General features: G+C 36.6%; 1 protein-coding gene across 3 annotated transcripts in view; it reads left to right on the top strand.

Annotated features, from left to right (window-relative positions):
• Positions 1–13,811, top strand: part of LOC126373312 (inositol-trisphosphate 3-kinase B) — a 154,863-nt gene that overhangs the window by 80,122 nt on the left and 60,930 nt on the right. Inside the window, exon 1 of one of the 3 annotated variants that reach the window (XM_050019421.1) lies at positions 749–1,350. The exons of 1 other annotated variant lie outside the window; for it this stretch is intronic. In XM_050019421.1, the coding sequence (XP_049875378.1) occupies positions 910–1,350 (441 nt within the window). In that variant the 5' untranslated portion in view covers positions 749–909. Of the gene's footprint in view, positions 1–748; positions 1,351–10,461; positions 11,158–13,811 lie in introns of those variants that run through there. One more of the 3 variants, XM_050019420.1, reaches the window with a different exon arrangement.

Below are 13,811 nucleotides of genomic sequence, written 5' to 3'. Positions count from 1 at the left end.
AAAGATGCATATGTCTATTATTCATGAAATTAAAAGGTTAAACGACGAAAAATATGTACAGCGACATCTATATTGTTTTTGAGGAACGTAGCCAAAAAGTCCCCTCATTGATAACGTGACCATTAGACCGTAGGCAGATTTTTATAGCTTCTATGTTTATGTATGGAGTATGAAGGTTGCAATTGGTACTGCTATGGAATACTTAATAAATGACCAGTCGTAAGGATATACGCATTAGTTAGGAAGTGACGTAACGGATCGTCATTATGATGTAGATATATTTAAGAATCTATCTATTTTGCGATAGACATAGAAAAAAAGTATTTTTTTTTTAATAATTTTTAAACCGTTTACATCGCAAAAGCTTTAAGCTAAATTAAAGATTGTGCATTGTAGACGAAAAAGTCCAGATGCAAGTAAAAAAATATGATTATTTACTACCTTTATAATACCTAATTTAAAACAAAATAAATATTAAATGGTCACGTCCATTTGACGGTTTAAATCCTTTGACTCTATATGGTTCATTTGAAAGTTATTCTGTTATATTTTAACCTTGAAATATTTAAATGAAATCTATAAATCTATTGATAATGTTATATATTAATCTAGGTATCTATTGACTCTTGTAATAGGTAAATAATAAAAATGTGCGGCAAATAGCACAAAGATATTCGAATGCAAATGTCACAGGTGCTAGCATTTATAAAGAATAATATTAAATAACAGTGGAACTAGAAAAAATATAAAAAAAAAACAATAACGAAAGTTCAAAACTCCACAAACTTTTGTTTACATACAGTTGATACAGTGTTGAATAACTTTATCTGTGAAATAATCATGTGACAACACACGTAGCGCGCAACCCATGCGGGAGTGATTACGGATAACGAGTCAATTTTAACATCAATGCGGGCGACGAAGATGACGTCGTCACACTGTAGGAGTGCGACGCCGCCGTTGTCGCGCGCGTCGTCGTCAGACCTCGTGCCGCGGCCCATGTCACCTGACCTGTCGCGCCGGCCCGACTTAACTTTGGACTTCACCCGCCACCGACCTCTTTCGCCCGTATCTCCCGATGTATTGGAGCGATATCGGCCTCTATCGCCCGACTTAGCGCGTCGCTCCCGGTCACCAGCCCGCCCGCGCTCTCTCATGGAAAGTCTTCTAGTCGCCAAAATGGAAGCGCTGAGTACAGGGAAGCTAGTCAGAACTGACTCCATGGAAAGCTGCAGCAGTCTTGGTTCCATGTCTTCGCTGCCGAGTGATGTGTGCAGGTGCGATGACTGTCTGCTTGGCATCGTCGACTTCTACATGCCCAGTCCTGAGGCCAGTAAGGTGACAAAAAAGGTAAGGTTATTTTTTTGTTGTGTTTGAATTTTAGAATCGTTAAGATAAACAAATCTTATCCGTAAAGATGTAGAGCTGCTTAAGGAAAATAAGGTTCGCTACACGTGCGTTTATTAATTCTGACGTAGTTCAGATATTTTGCAGTTTCATTCTAGATATTTAGTTTTGAAAACTTATTTAATAAAATAAAATATCATAAACGTGTTAATTAAAATGTATTATTCAGAGTGAATGGAATCCTAGTCTTTGTTTTTATAATGTAGCGCCATCTACAGTTTCAGTGTAAAACTACATTCAATAAACGTTTCACTTGTACTGCGCAAGCGCGGCCTCATGTACGGTCTCAGAATAATATCGTAACACAGATTAGTTCGCCAATGTTTCACTAGAGGGCGCAACATTAAGTTAAAGCACTTTTTGTTTTGTGTTTACCGGGTACGACGTCATTGCTAGTAGAGTCATCGAAATAGACTGCATATTTTGAAATTCAAAGTTTTATCATCTCTATAGATAACTTAGAACAGTGTTCCCGGCGGTTTAGCCAAGTTGACTGTCGATTGTCATATAATCGTTTCCAAATAAGGCCCCTGAATGATTCTAAAGGATGAATGAGACCCATGTTATCCCACCTATCACAAAAGTTTCATAATAGTACTAATCATGATGCATTCAAAACTATGAGCTTCTGTACGTCAGACAGGAACTTAGTACGTTATATTATGAGGGAGTTTCCAGGCTAAAAAAAATATTGAAGGTGCTGTACAAATTTGCTGTCGTTTAACCTTCTAATTTCATGGATAACAGACATATGCATCTTTTAAATATGTTTTTGGGTTAACCCTTGTTATTACACCCAGGCACAACACATCTTCCACCCATTATTATTCTGATCAAAGTAAAGAGAAACAATATAAGGCATTATATTTATTAATAATTATGTACCCGAGCAATGAGAAAATAAATAATTATCACGCTGAATCTGTACAACGCCATCTATATTGTTTTAAGTTTACGCGGTTATTATCATAATTAAAACACATAATAACGGGTTCTTACCGCGTTCATGGCAGTTATACCGTGATCATGGCACTTGCAATAGTGTCGAAATATCGGGAGTCTCATATCCCTGTTTTAAACGCGGTAAGAACCCGTTATTATGTGTTTTAGCCATCTATATTGTTTTTGGGGAACGTAGCCTGCAAAGTCGCTCATTATAAAAGCAGTGAATAAAGGGAACAGGATGCGTTTCGTTGCATTCCCGTCAATACGATGTATAAATCTACAATGCAAATTACTGAAAACATCAGTTGCATTAGGTGTTTTGCAATCATTAGGTTCATCTTTTGACCTGATATAGTGTTTTGTTGACTTGTCTATATGATTATAGACATCATCTTTATTTAAGATCATGTTTCCTGCTTTCCATAGATCTTTATGTCTTTTTCCCTTTGTATCTGCTCACTTAAGTGCAAATTCGTTGTTGAATGTTTTGCTGCAGCAGAAATCTTCTTCAACGCTAAGCAGTTAAGGAGGTCGCTATTTTCATGTTGCGGAATTCTTGTGGTTTATAGTCCTTGAATACTAATATCATCTCATCTAGTTTCATCGTTCGGTGTTATAATTAATAACATTTTTTTACGGTCTGTCAGAATGACGTGTTTCCAACGTCCTGCGAGATTCAGAGCTCAGCAATCCGGAACCGCGGGCGTCAGGCCTGGTAAACTGGACCCTAGTACTTGCTTTTAGAATTCTAATCATGACATGATTGTCACTAGTAGTTGTGAGTGTTGTGACGTCACCGGACGCGCTTGGGATGCTCTGTTCGGGGCCGAGCGCATCGCTAACGTCATTCCCGCATCATCACACGTCAATTCCACGTCATTCCTTTCTCTTTACGGCTTTCGCGCCGTTTTTGGTACGTCGAATTTTGAATGCAACCGGATTTTTGTTAATACGTGCTGCGCTTATGTATTATCATGTTGTTTAGCCTTTTGGTTGAGGTTATTTTTTTAAGTAAGTAAGTAGCTCTTTTAACTATATTACGTGGTTATGAATTCACCAAAGGTTTTGGGGTAAAGGAAGTTATTTACGCCTGAGTTAGGTTATGTTATTTTAGTATTATTCACTTAACTAAGGACTAAAATATATTTTTCGATAATATTTCAATATAACAATGTTTAACTTAGTATCTGAACTGCTTACTATAATAATAATCAATAGGACAACTTCTTCCGGTTCTCATGTTCAAATGGGAGTTCTGCAAGGATACATTTTTGACCCGTTCCTTTTTTAGTGTGTATTAATGATTTACCTCATATGGTGCAGAACCAAGCAGTGCTGTTCACAGATGATACTTATTTTATATTTAAAAATGATAGAAAGCTAAAGAAACCTGACGAAGCAAACAGCCCCCTGTCCCAGGTTTACAATAAATAATCTAGTTCTGAACGCCAAGAAAACGAAGTGTATTGAATTTTACGTAATGTAAAGAAAGTAAATAATAACGTTAAAATTAACGATGATAAAATAGATTTTTTTGTACACACTGGGGTACTTCAATGGGGCCCACATATTGACCCCAGTTCCTGCAGACAAGTCCTAATTTTATTTTAAGTTATACACGTCATTTTCTTATCCGCAGAAAAGGAAAAGGACGGATGATTGACAATAGTTAATTTTAAAATGAACGAATAACGCGGGCGAATAAAATAGTCATCTCGCTGGTATGCGCCCCGTTTGACGTGCGCTGTCGACTTAGTTCTGACGGGTTATCGGCCAATATTAAATTTTGGGAGGGATTTTAACATTCCTGCCTAAAATTGACGTGTGTTCCATAAATTTGATGCCTGTGGATAAGCAAATGACAGGTATAATAACTTAAGATAAAATTAGAGGGTGTTTACAGGAATCAACACCACTGCATCATTGGCGGGCAATCTAAGTTCAGCAGCATACGCCGTGAGAAGGATCCGACTTCTCACAGATGTATCCATTACTAGACTTCTCTACTTTAGCTACTTTCACAACATAATGTTTTACGGCATTTTGCTGTGCGGCCTGTTTTCATTATCCAAAAAGAGCAGTTTGCGCTGTTTAAAGAAATTAATACTGACTGTTGCAAGTCAATATATTTATGAAAACTTTACACGTATGCCCGTAAAACAATATCTCTCCTTCCGAGAAACTGTGAAAGACATACTTACAATACAAGGAACAAAAAATAAATTTCTATCCATAATTCTAGACTTAGTAAATTAAATTATTTTTTTCTGGGGCTATGTATACGTTTCCAAAATACAATACCACACAGTATTTTGAATGAGCCAGAAAATAAATTTAAAGCTCACGTGAAGCTTACTTTATGTAATACAGCTAATAATAAAATTAATGATTACCTAAATGATAAAAATGCCTGGTATTAAATGTGTGCCTCAAGTTATTAAATAACTTGTAATGTATACCTACAAATGATTTTAAAAAAATGTTGCTGTTTCTTGTCATTTCTTTTTCTCAGCCATAACACCTTGCCAAATGACATAGATTCAAAAATGTTAAATTGACCTTCAACAAGTTTATCTATGAAAATTACGTTGAATAAATGATTTTGATTCTTATAATATTGATACGAACCCTAAGCGTGCGTACCTGACTCGTTCTTGGCCGTTTTTTTAATACATTGCCGCAATCAAATGATTAAAATTCCAAACTGGTGAAAAAAAAAGACAAGTTCGAATGTTGGATTTAATCGAAGTAACATTTAATATGAAAGCGCCTGATGAGAGAGAGGACCCTTTATCATTTCCGACAACTTGATTTGATTCGATAATGACAGGAAAAAAGATAATCTTTTATAAAAGGAAATTGTTATTAACGTGGGAGAATTTTCTTTACAGGATGAAGGAGTTATTTTGTAAAAAATATCTCTACGTTTTCCTTGTACCAACGTATTATGCTATTAGTTTTTTTTGCAATTTAGATGCCAAAGACTTCGCTTCATTATAACATAACATAAACAGCCTATATACGTCTCACTGCTGGACCCAGGCCTCCCCTCAATCAACCGGAGGGGGTATGGACATACTCTTCTACCACGCTGCTCCACTGAGGGTTGGTAGAGGTGTTTTACTGCTAACAGTCGGGACGAACTGCTTAACGTGCCCTTCGAACCGTGGAATCATTTTACTTTTTCTGTCAATCAATTGATTCAACCATGCAGTCCATTATTCATTCAAACATTGTTGTCTCTCTTTTACGTAGTACATAGAACATCTGTACAAACTTTTTCTACATTGATTATACCTCTATGTCAATTATACATTTTATCCGATTTCCATAATTCATAAATTTTTCGTTGTGACGTCTTTTGGCAGATTGAAATAAAATTATCACTTTGATCGTTACGTAAATTGGTCATAAATTATTATAAGTATTTTTCTTCTTTTATACGACTTTGTATTTTTCAAGGAGCTTGATGGGTAGCATAAAATATACAAGACTCAGTAGGCGTGTTCGTGCGTCATTCTCTTAGTATTTAGCATATTAATGCTAAAATTCTTAAGTGGAAAAAAATGCTCTATGCTCCATATTATTATTTGTTCGAATATTTTTCACGTTTGTGTATTGACTCCAAATGCCAGTAAACAGGCGCCATTTTTTTTATGTACCTTTGTCGCCATTTTGGAATTACGGCTTCAAGTGCGCATTATGCGTTTTTTTAAATATTCCTTTTTGTTGCTTTTTAGTTAAATAACGTTGTTTATTTTTTTAGTTTTGTTATAGATGTTTATTTTAATTTCAATTAATTCATCGGAACGTCACAGCAAATTACAATATCTATTTAGTGCTGTTGTTTGATGTTTTCAAACGCCTTATCATGTCGTGCCATGATATTATGTTTTTTTCTCGCTTATATGGGTTGTGGGGTGGACGGTAAGAGGGAAACCACTGCCTTATTTTTCCCTAAAAATGTAGCATGTAGAATGCTACACCGACAAGAGCGTGGTTCTTACATCAATTAGTTATGGGTTGTGAGATTAATAACCGACCTCATTAACCCTGGTCAGGTTTATTATTGTATTATGTGCAATCACTCTACAGTACAACAGATGAAGTAAGTTTAACATCATGTTTATTTGTACCTTTAGACAATCGATTGGAGATTGTTTTTTTTTATAGGTAAAGCAGACCAACATTCTTCTGCATCGCGCTGGCTGAATTTTCAGTCTTATATGGAATTAAAATTACTATTAAAGAATCAATATTCATTTGAAAAAATCTGATGACGTCACCAGAAGAATTCTGCGCGTAAACACGCTGCATGACATCCGTTTTTTTACAAACAAAACAAATATCCACCTTATCAATACAGTTATGGTGATTAAAATTCCACACAGAAAGAAAATTCTGACAACGCGTATGATTCGGAAGTATCTTTATCCGGTTTCATCCTGATATACCCATGTGTTTAGGATACCATTTTAATGAAGAATCTTGTTCAGTTATCGCTAGCTAGGGAATAAAAGAAAGAAATGCATAAAACGTGGCTGGTATTTTGCGGTACTTACTTAATATCTATTGTGTCCAGTAAAACCTATGCGAAACAGAAGTCCAACCGCTACGCTCTGGTACCTATAAGATATGAGTCGAGACGACACGGATCAAATGTCCAAGGTGAAGTAAACAAACTGCATTTAAAACGAGTTCGATTTGCCTCAGTTTTACGATCCACAGGCTTATCAAGGGTTTATCACCAAACGACTAAGACCTAACTAAAACAGATATACATAACAAACCAATCGACAACGAAGGTAGCGCTGTGACGGCTACAGATAATAACGGGATAATAAAATGCAGCTCCTTTAAAATATTTGAAGTGTAAGAAACGACAAAATGGCCATCATAAAGAATCACTAATTTTCGTTGCAAAAAAAAAAAATGAAACATAAGTAGTTGAGGTTGGGCATCCATGTACGCGGCTTTACCTAAAACAAAAGACTCGAAATGAAGAATAATTAGTAGAGCGCAAATAGTGGAGTACAAACCGCCACGGTGGTTGAGCGTTGTTCCTACGATCCGGAAGTCCCGGGTTTGGAATTCCGGTGGGGACAAATCACAAAAATCACTTTATGATCCCTATTTTTCTTAGGACATTACAGGCTGATCACCTGATTGTCCAAAAGTAAGATGATCCGTGGTTCGGAAGACACGTTAAGCCGTTGGTCCCGATTATTACTTACTGATGTAAGTACGTAGTCGTTACATGAGTCATGCCAGGGGCCTTTGGCGGCTCTATAGTAACCCTGACACCAGGGTTGAAGAAGTCCATCTCTAATGTCCAAATCTATAATGGCCGGAGAGAGGATGTAATTTCTGACGTTTTTCATAGTATACCAGGTAAAACAAACAGCTGAGTGTGTTCTGTATTTTATTAGCACTAATATAGCAAAGGCTTATGAAAGTGGTAAGGCTAGCATAGGAAGACCTAGAAGGACGTACATTGACCAAATTGGGGATATCCTTAAAAAGGTTCAGTACAATCTAGTTTGAACCGGCGTGCACGTATGAACGATTGATGAATGTGGAAAAAGCAATAGAAGTATGTCAGGACCGATGCAAATGTGCTTGCCCCGGTGCCATGAGTTTGTGTATGTATGTCTAATGGAGCCGAATATGATGATTGTTTTTTCTATTTCTGATTTTGAGTACGGAAAAAGACGCACGCTCAAGCGTCAGCGAAACAAGCCTTAAAATAATAGGTATTTAATTGGCAGTGTAACGAATTGCAGATTACTTTGGAATGTTAACGAGTCGCCTTATCCATTGTGGCTGTTCAGAAATATTTTAGGATATCCGATATAGACCCCACTGGGCAATTTCCTTCTCTTCTCTTATCCAGATATGGATAATAGTCCCGATTCCTGCAGACACATCTTAATTTTATGTTGTACCTGTCATTTTCTTATTCGCCAAGGATAGGGACGGATGATTGACAATTGTTAATTTTATAAAGAATGAATAGGCTACTCGCTCATATGTAACCTGTTTGTCGTGTGCTGTCAACTTTCTATCGGGTTATTGGTCAATATAAAATTTAGGAAGGGTTTTTTAAATTTCTGCCTAAAATTGACGTGTGGTTCACAAATTTTATGGCTTCCCGTCCCTTTCCTTTTCAGTGGATAAGAAAATGACAGGTATAACTTAAAATAAAATTAGATGGTGTGTACAGGAGTCAGCACCATTATTAGCTATGATAACACAAACGACGACGGGTTTTGCATTAGTTATTTTTTAATATGCGTCAATAGATGACTACTTAGTTGCAAGTGCACTTTGTGATTCCGTGGATCATCGCACCAAAAAAAAAAGTTGGTTGTTGCCAAATGTCCAGCGATTTTCCAACACAATAAGCAGATTGAATGAACATGAGCTACTGATAGAAAGACAGGTGGTGAATATGGACACACTGAAGCGCTTCATCTCAAAAAGCAATATTGAAATTTTACATTTGCGCAAAAAGTAAACGCGCAATAACTACAAAATTGGTTGACCCCCCCCCAGAAGAAAAATTTGAATATAAAAAATGGGTAATAAAACCGTGCTGCTGTATATTGACAGCCTATAAAATCTTGTTTCACTAATGAATGACGAACAAAATTGCAGATCACATGACGGTTTAGAAGATGACTAACATTTTAATTATTTTTGTTATTTATCAATCAGTGAGGAATCCGACTAACTCAGAAATTATTCGACGAAATATACCTTCACAAAAGTTAGCTTACTTCATCTAAAATAATGCTAAATGAGTTGGCAGTTGCTAAGAATGAAAAACATGATTACTTAGTCAAACAAGAATCTAAACCGGAAGATAAGAGTTATCTTGGGCTGAGATCAAATTTTAAATCGTCATATTAAGTATTACTTGCGTGCGAATGTTAGATATAAATTCGCATAGATTGGATTTCGTTGGATATGTCATGTTTTATCTATTATTCTTAGATTTCTTTCTTTTTTTCTTCTTTCTTTTCTAGCTTGAAATGTCCCACTGCCGGGAAAAGACCTTTGTCCATTTCCTCCAGGATTCTTTCTTTAGTGTTCTCTACGGCCAGCCTTGTTGGTAAGCGACTAAGTCTGGTACAGTTTAGGCTAAGCGCTTAGATTTATCTAATTCTGATTATTTTCAAATTGGTTGATACTTGTAGATGGTATGGTCACTGTGGTCCTGTGGTTGGTCTAACTGAGAGCTTAGTGAGGTACTTAGTTAATTTTGCGATGGATGTACCTCTGACTTCCCCAATCGGGATATAGTCGTGAGTTTATGTTATCGATGTAGGTACCTTGAAAGTATCCACAACATTATGGGAGTAAGTACTTACATTTGTAATTCCAAACTATACAAACACACAATGGGTACGCGCATATTTATCAAGGGATTATTAACAGTTTATTTCGAATTGTCCATTGTTTTAGCTTTTAGGTCGAGGTGCTGATCTTTAGCATATTATTACTTTGTCGCGTTTCTGTCTGGCATGTTCAACTATCACTGCACCGAGTCTACGCGTCATGTTGCATATGAAATTGTAAATTGAGGAAAAAGGGTTAATGGCTGGGTTAATAATTCTGATTTTTAAATAGACTCCTCTCATCCTCTGCTCCATAAAACTTCAATGCTTACTCAAAGCGTTAATGCAGAAAACGGTCTGTCTCCGTGCTAGTCAATTGCTGGAGACTAGGTCAATGGATTTTTTGATATGAGCATCTGGGTCGATGTCCACGAGCTTAATTAGCAATGTCTTGTTTCATTCCCTGTAATTAGTGCAATAATTGTTTTTGAAAATAAATGGAAACGACAATAATTTAGTTTGAAACTAACCGCAACGAACGCAGCGGCAGGTTCATGGAATATTATTTTGTAGACAATGATAATTTAAAAGGAAAATAAATGTATTTATACTGACGTCATTACATAATTCAACAGAATGTCATTAGTGGTGTGGTAATAGCCGTGATGTTAAAACACTTACTGCGTTTGACAATTTTTGATTGTTGTTTTACTATTAGTATATCTTGCAGATCGATTAAGTAGAGTTAGTTAATTGTGAGGATCGAGTGTTCGCAGTCGCAAGCAAGCGCAGCCGCGCAGTACAGCCAGCGCCCGCGGTCGCGACGCCCGCGCCGCACGCGCACTCGCACCCGCGCCACGCGAACAAAGTGACAGTCAAAACAGTGATCTTGAAAATGTCTTTAACCCTTCTCCCGACGACAGGCGGGAGGCAGTTCCAAGTGAAGTGATTCGTACCAATAATGCCTGAGTGTACTGAACAGTTTACGTTTACTATCCCCATCATACGCTACACCATGGATCCGGAGGACCGGCCCGAAGGTAGCGCGACGCAGGAGCCTCCGGGCAAGAAGATCTCTCTGACGCCCATCAAGATTGAGACCCCGGACAATGGTCGGAGGCTGTCGGAGCCCTCGAGGTACTACATCCCGCCTCAGTGCAACAACAGGCTGTCCCCACGCAGCGCTCGCAAGCGGGACTCCCGACGGAACTCTAAAACCGATCTAAAGGATGAATCTCTTACTAAAGACTCTTTCGGTCCCAAGCCGTGTAACTGTGCAGACTGCAGGGCATCTAGTCCACTACCACCCGGGTATGGCCCAGAAACTCTATCCCCTGGTTACGACCAGATGAAAAGTTCGTTATCAAATGTGCCGTGGACTGAGGACTTTACAGAAGCCTCGAGTGATGATCTCAGTTCGGAATGGGATTCTGATGTGCCGGAGCCACCGCCTCCTACTCCTAAGGTAATATAATGATACTTAGTAGTAAAATCGATACATGGATATACAACTTCTTTTAGGAAAGGAATGGAAGAACGATAAATGGAATGTGATTTAATTGCAGGTTAACCAGGTTAACGTAATTAAAAAGTTATGTGAGAAATAGTGCCTATAAAGTTCGTACCAAAACATCACAACAAATATAACCAAGGACGATTTCTCAACCAAGTCGAGTTGAATGTTGCAGACAATAGCAACAGCAAAATGTGTTCTGTTTCTCATAATTACGCTTATTAGTACTGCGTAAAAACTGTTTTTAAATTGTTCTAAAATTGACTAGGATTCCAGTTTGAAAAAAATAATGATTTGAATGTTAATGCTTTGTTTATATCAAGAAACGAGTTTCAAAAATGCGAAGACGTCCGTTTTCGATCCGACTTTGACCCAAATTATAATATCGCTGATATTATCAAGTATCTTAAATTCAATTATACTGGTTTAGTCAAGTCTTTTTGCTTCGGTATCTTGATCAGATTTTGTCGGGGTTATATTTGTACAAGATTTTTTATTTGGAAACAGAAAATTGTCTTCGTCTTTGAAAATTTGCTCAAACCGGTCGTGTCTAATTTGGCACAAATACCTAATTATCAAAGCGTGTTTATCCTATCAAATAACTTTTTTGTTGGCATGATAACTGGATATTCGCCAAATAATGTACTGTAATATGATTAGAACGAACGTGTGTTAAAAAATATTTATGAATTCTATTCGGCGATCACGTGTCGTGCGAAGGTTGTCCTTGGCATATTGTCACTAGAATCGGCGGATTCGTTTCACGTGTCTTTGACGATTTTTGGCTATAAATCGGTGTCAATGTCAAAATTCTTAACGGCAGTAATTTTTCTAAAATAAGTTTTAACGACAAAGTCGTTAATTATAAGTAGATGTATTGCTGACGGCAGTGACAGCTAAGTTAACGACGGTTTTGACACGTCGTATTTCATATAGAACTCACTTTATTCTATTTACATGTTTCACATCATCATTAATTTTATTCTAAATACGTCGATAACAATTTAAATACAGACAGGTCATAAAACGTACTCAGTTGATTGTTACTTTATATATATTTCTTTAAGCCAACCTTGTTGTTTTTACGACTTATGCGGCTTTTGATACGAAAAAAATAGAAGGAGATCGCAATATATACCTAGCTAATAAGAATCGTAACTGGCTAATAGTAGAGGCATAAAAACACAATGTTTCTTACTACGTTCATTTTACATAAAAATCGTTAGTCAATTTTATTATTCAATGTTGTTCTGAGTCCTTGTGCAAATTCCATCTACATATAGGTACATATATTTATCGTTTAAAAATAGACCAATAATTAAAATAATCCTCCAACTAAACATTGCCGTGCCGTTGTAATGCAAACTTTTATAGTCAGATCTCGCTTAATAAGCGATCTCTATTTTCGAAGGCTGCTTCACAAGTATTAAAGTTATTGGCTCCAGTAATCGATCATCGTTTGAGTATATTGATAGTGCTTTCTCGACATTGGGCTTGTGCAGTACGTTCACCGTTACCCCGTGCTAATAACCTCGTTACTCTCACGTGGCGTATATTGTGTTATTGTTATGATTATCTATATCTGAATACAATACTATCTGTTTAGTCTAAGTGTCACAATTTTTATTAGATTTGTCGGCTATGCGATGAGTTTGCATATTACTAGCTACCTTGTTTATATTATGAGGGTCAAGTCACAAGACGTCATAAAACAAAGTTGAAAAACAGTTTTAGCATGTAGTGCCTTAAATTAAGAACAAATTGATCACATTGTCATCTTGACCAATCTAGCGACATATTCGTATGATGATCCGCGTGAAACTTTCCATTTTGAAGTTATACCTGGTGGTTTTAATTCTGGCGTTGTATCTTTACATGAAGTTACATTCGCTAAAAGATAACATTCCCTGTAAATATATTTACTTTAACTTATCTACCTGCTATTATAGCTAAATGGAGACAATCATATAACTAAATTATATCACGTAAAGCAATACAATAATTATGTTAGTTTTGAGTAGGATTTGCAAATTTGCTGACAATCAGCAAATAAATGAAGCAATTTGGCATATACGACACGAACAACAGACGTAGATAAAATTATTTGGCCTAGGTTATTGCCATTTTTATGCACGGACGTGCTTGGTTTGCGTAAAGGAATATCTGTTTTCTAATTCATAAAATCTGCCCACACGTTGTAGCACAATAATCAGAAGGCGTCGCCGTCGTGAGAGCAATCTTCCTATTGAAAGCCTGGGATAATAATTTAGCACGATCATCAAACGGACTGACATTCATAATACCACGTGGCTTTAAAACCTTTTCATAATATTGGCTAGTTAGTTAGTTGTGTAGATTGTATAATATGTTGGCCAGATATCATGATCTTGACATTACTATGCCCTTAAATGCATATAAAAATATTGCACTGGCTGCTTTTTGTTAAATTATGTCTATTTTTTATTTTTTAATATAGTTTATATCTTGTTTTTCTTGTTCACTTGATTGTGCATGCTGTGACTACTTGTAATTGAGCTAGCTCTTAATCTTTTTTTATTGTCTTTAACTTTGCATGTGCAGAGTGTAGCTTGTAAGTTGTCCATAAT

This window comes from Pectinophora gossypiella, chromosome 15 (genome assembly GCF_024362695.1).
Source record: "Pectinophora gossypiella chromosome 15, ilPecGoss1.1, whole genome shotgun sequence".
Classification (NCBI taxonomy): Eukaryota; Metazoa; Arthropoda; class Insecta; order Lepidoptera; family Gelechiidae; genus Pectinophora; species Pectinophora gossypiella.
Note: the sequence above shows the minus strand (reverse complement) of the source record. Positions and strands in the feature narration are given on the sequence as shown.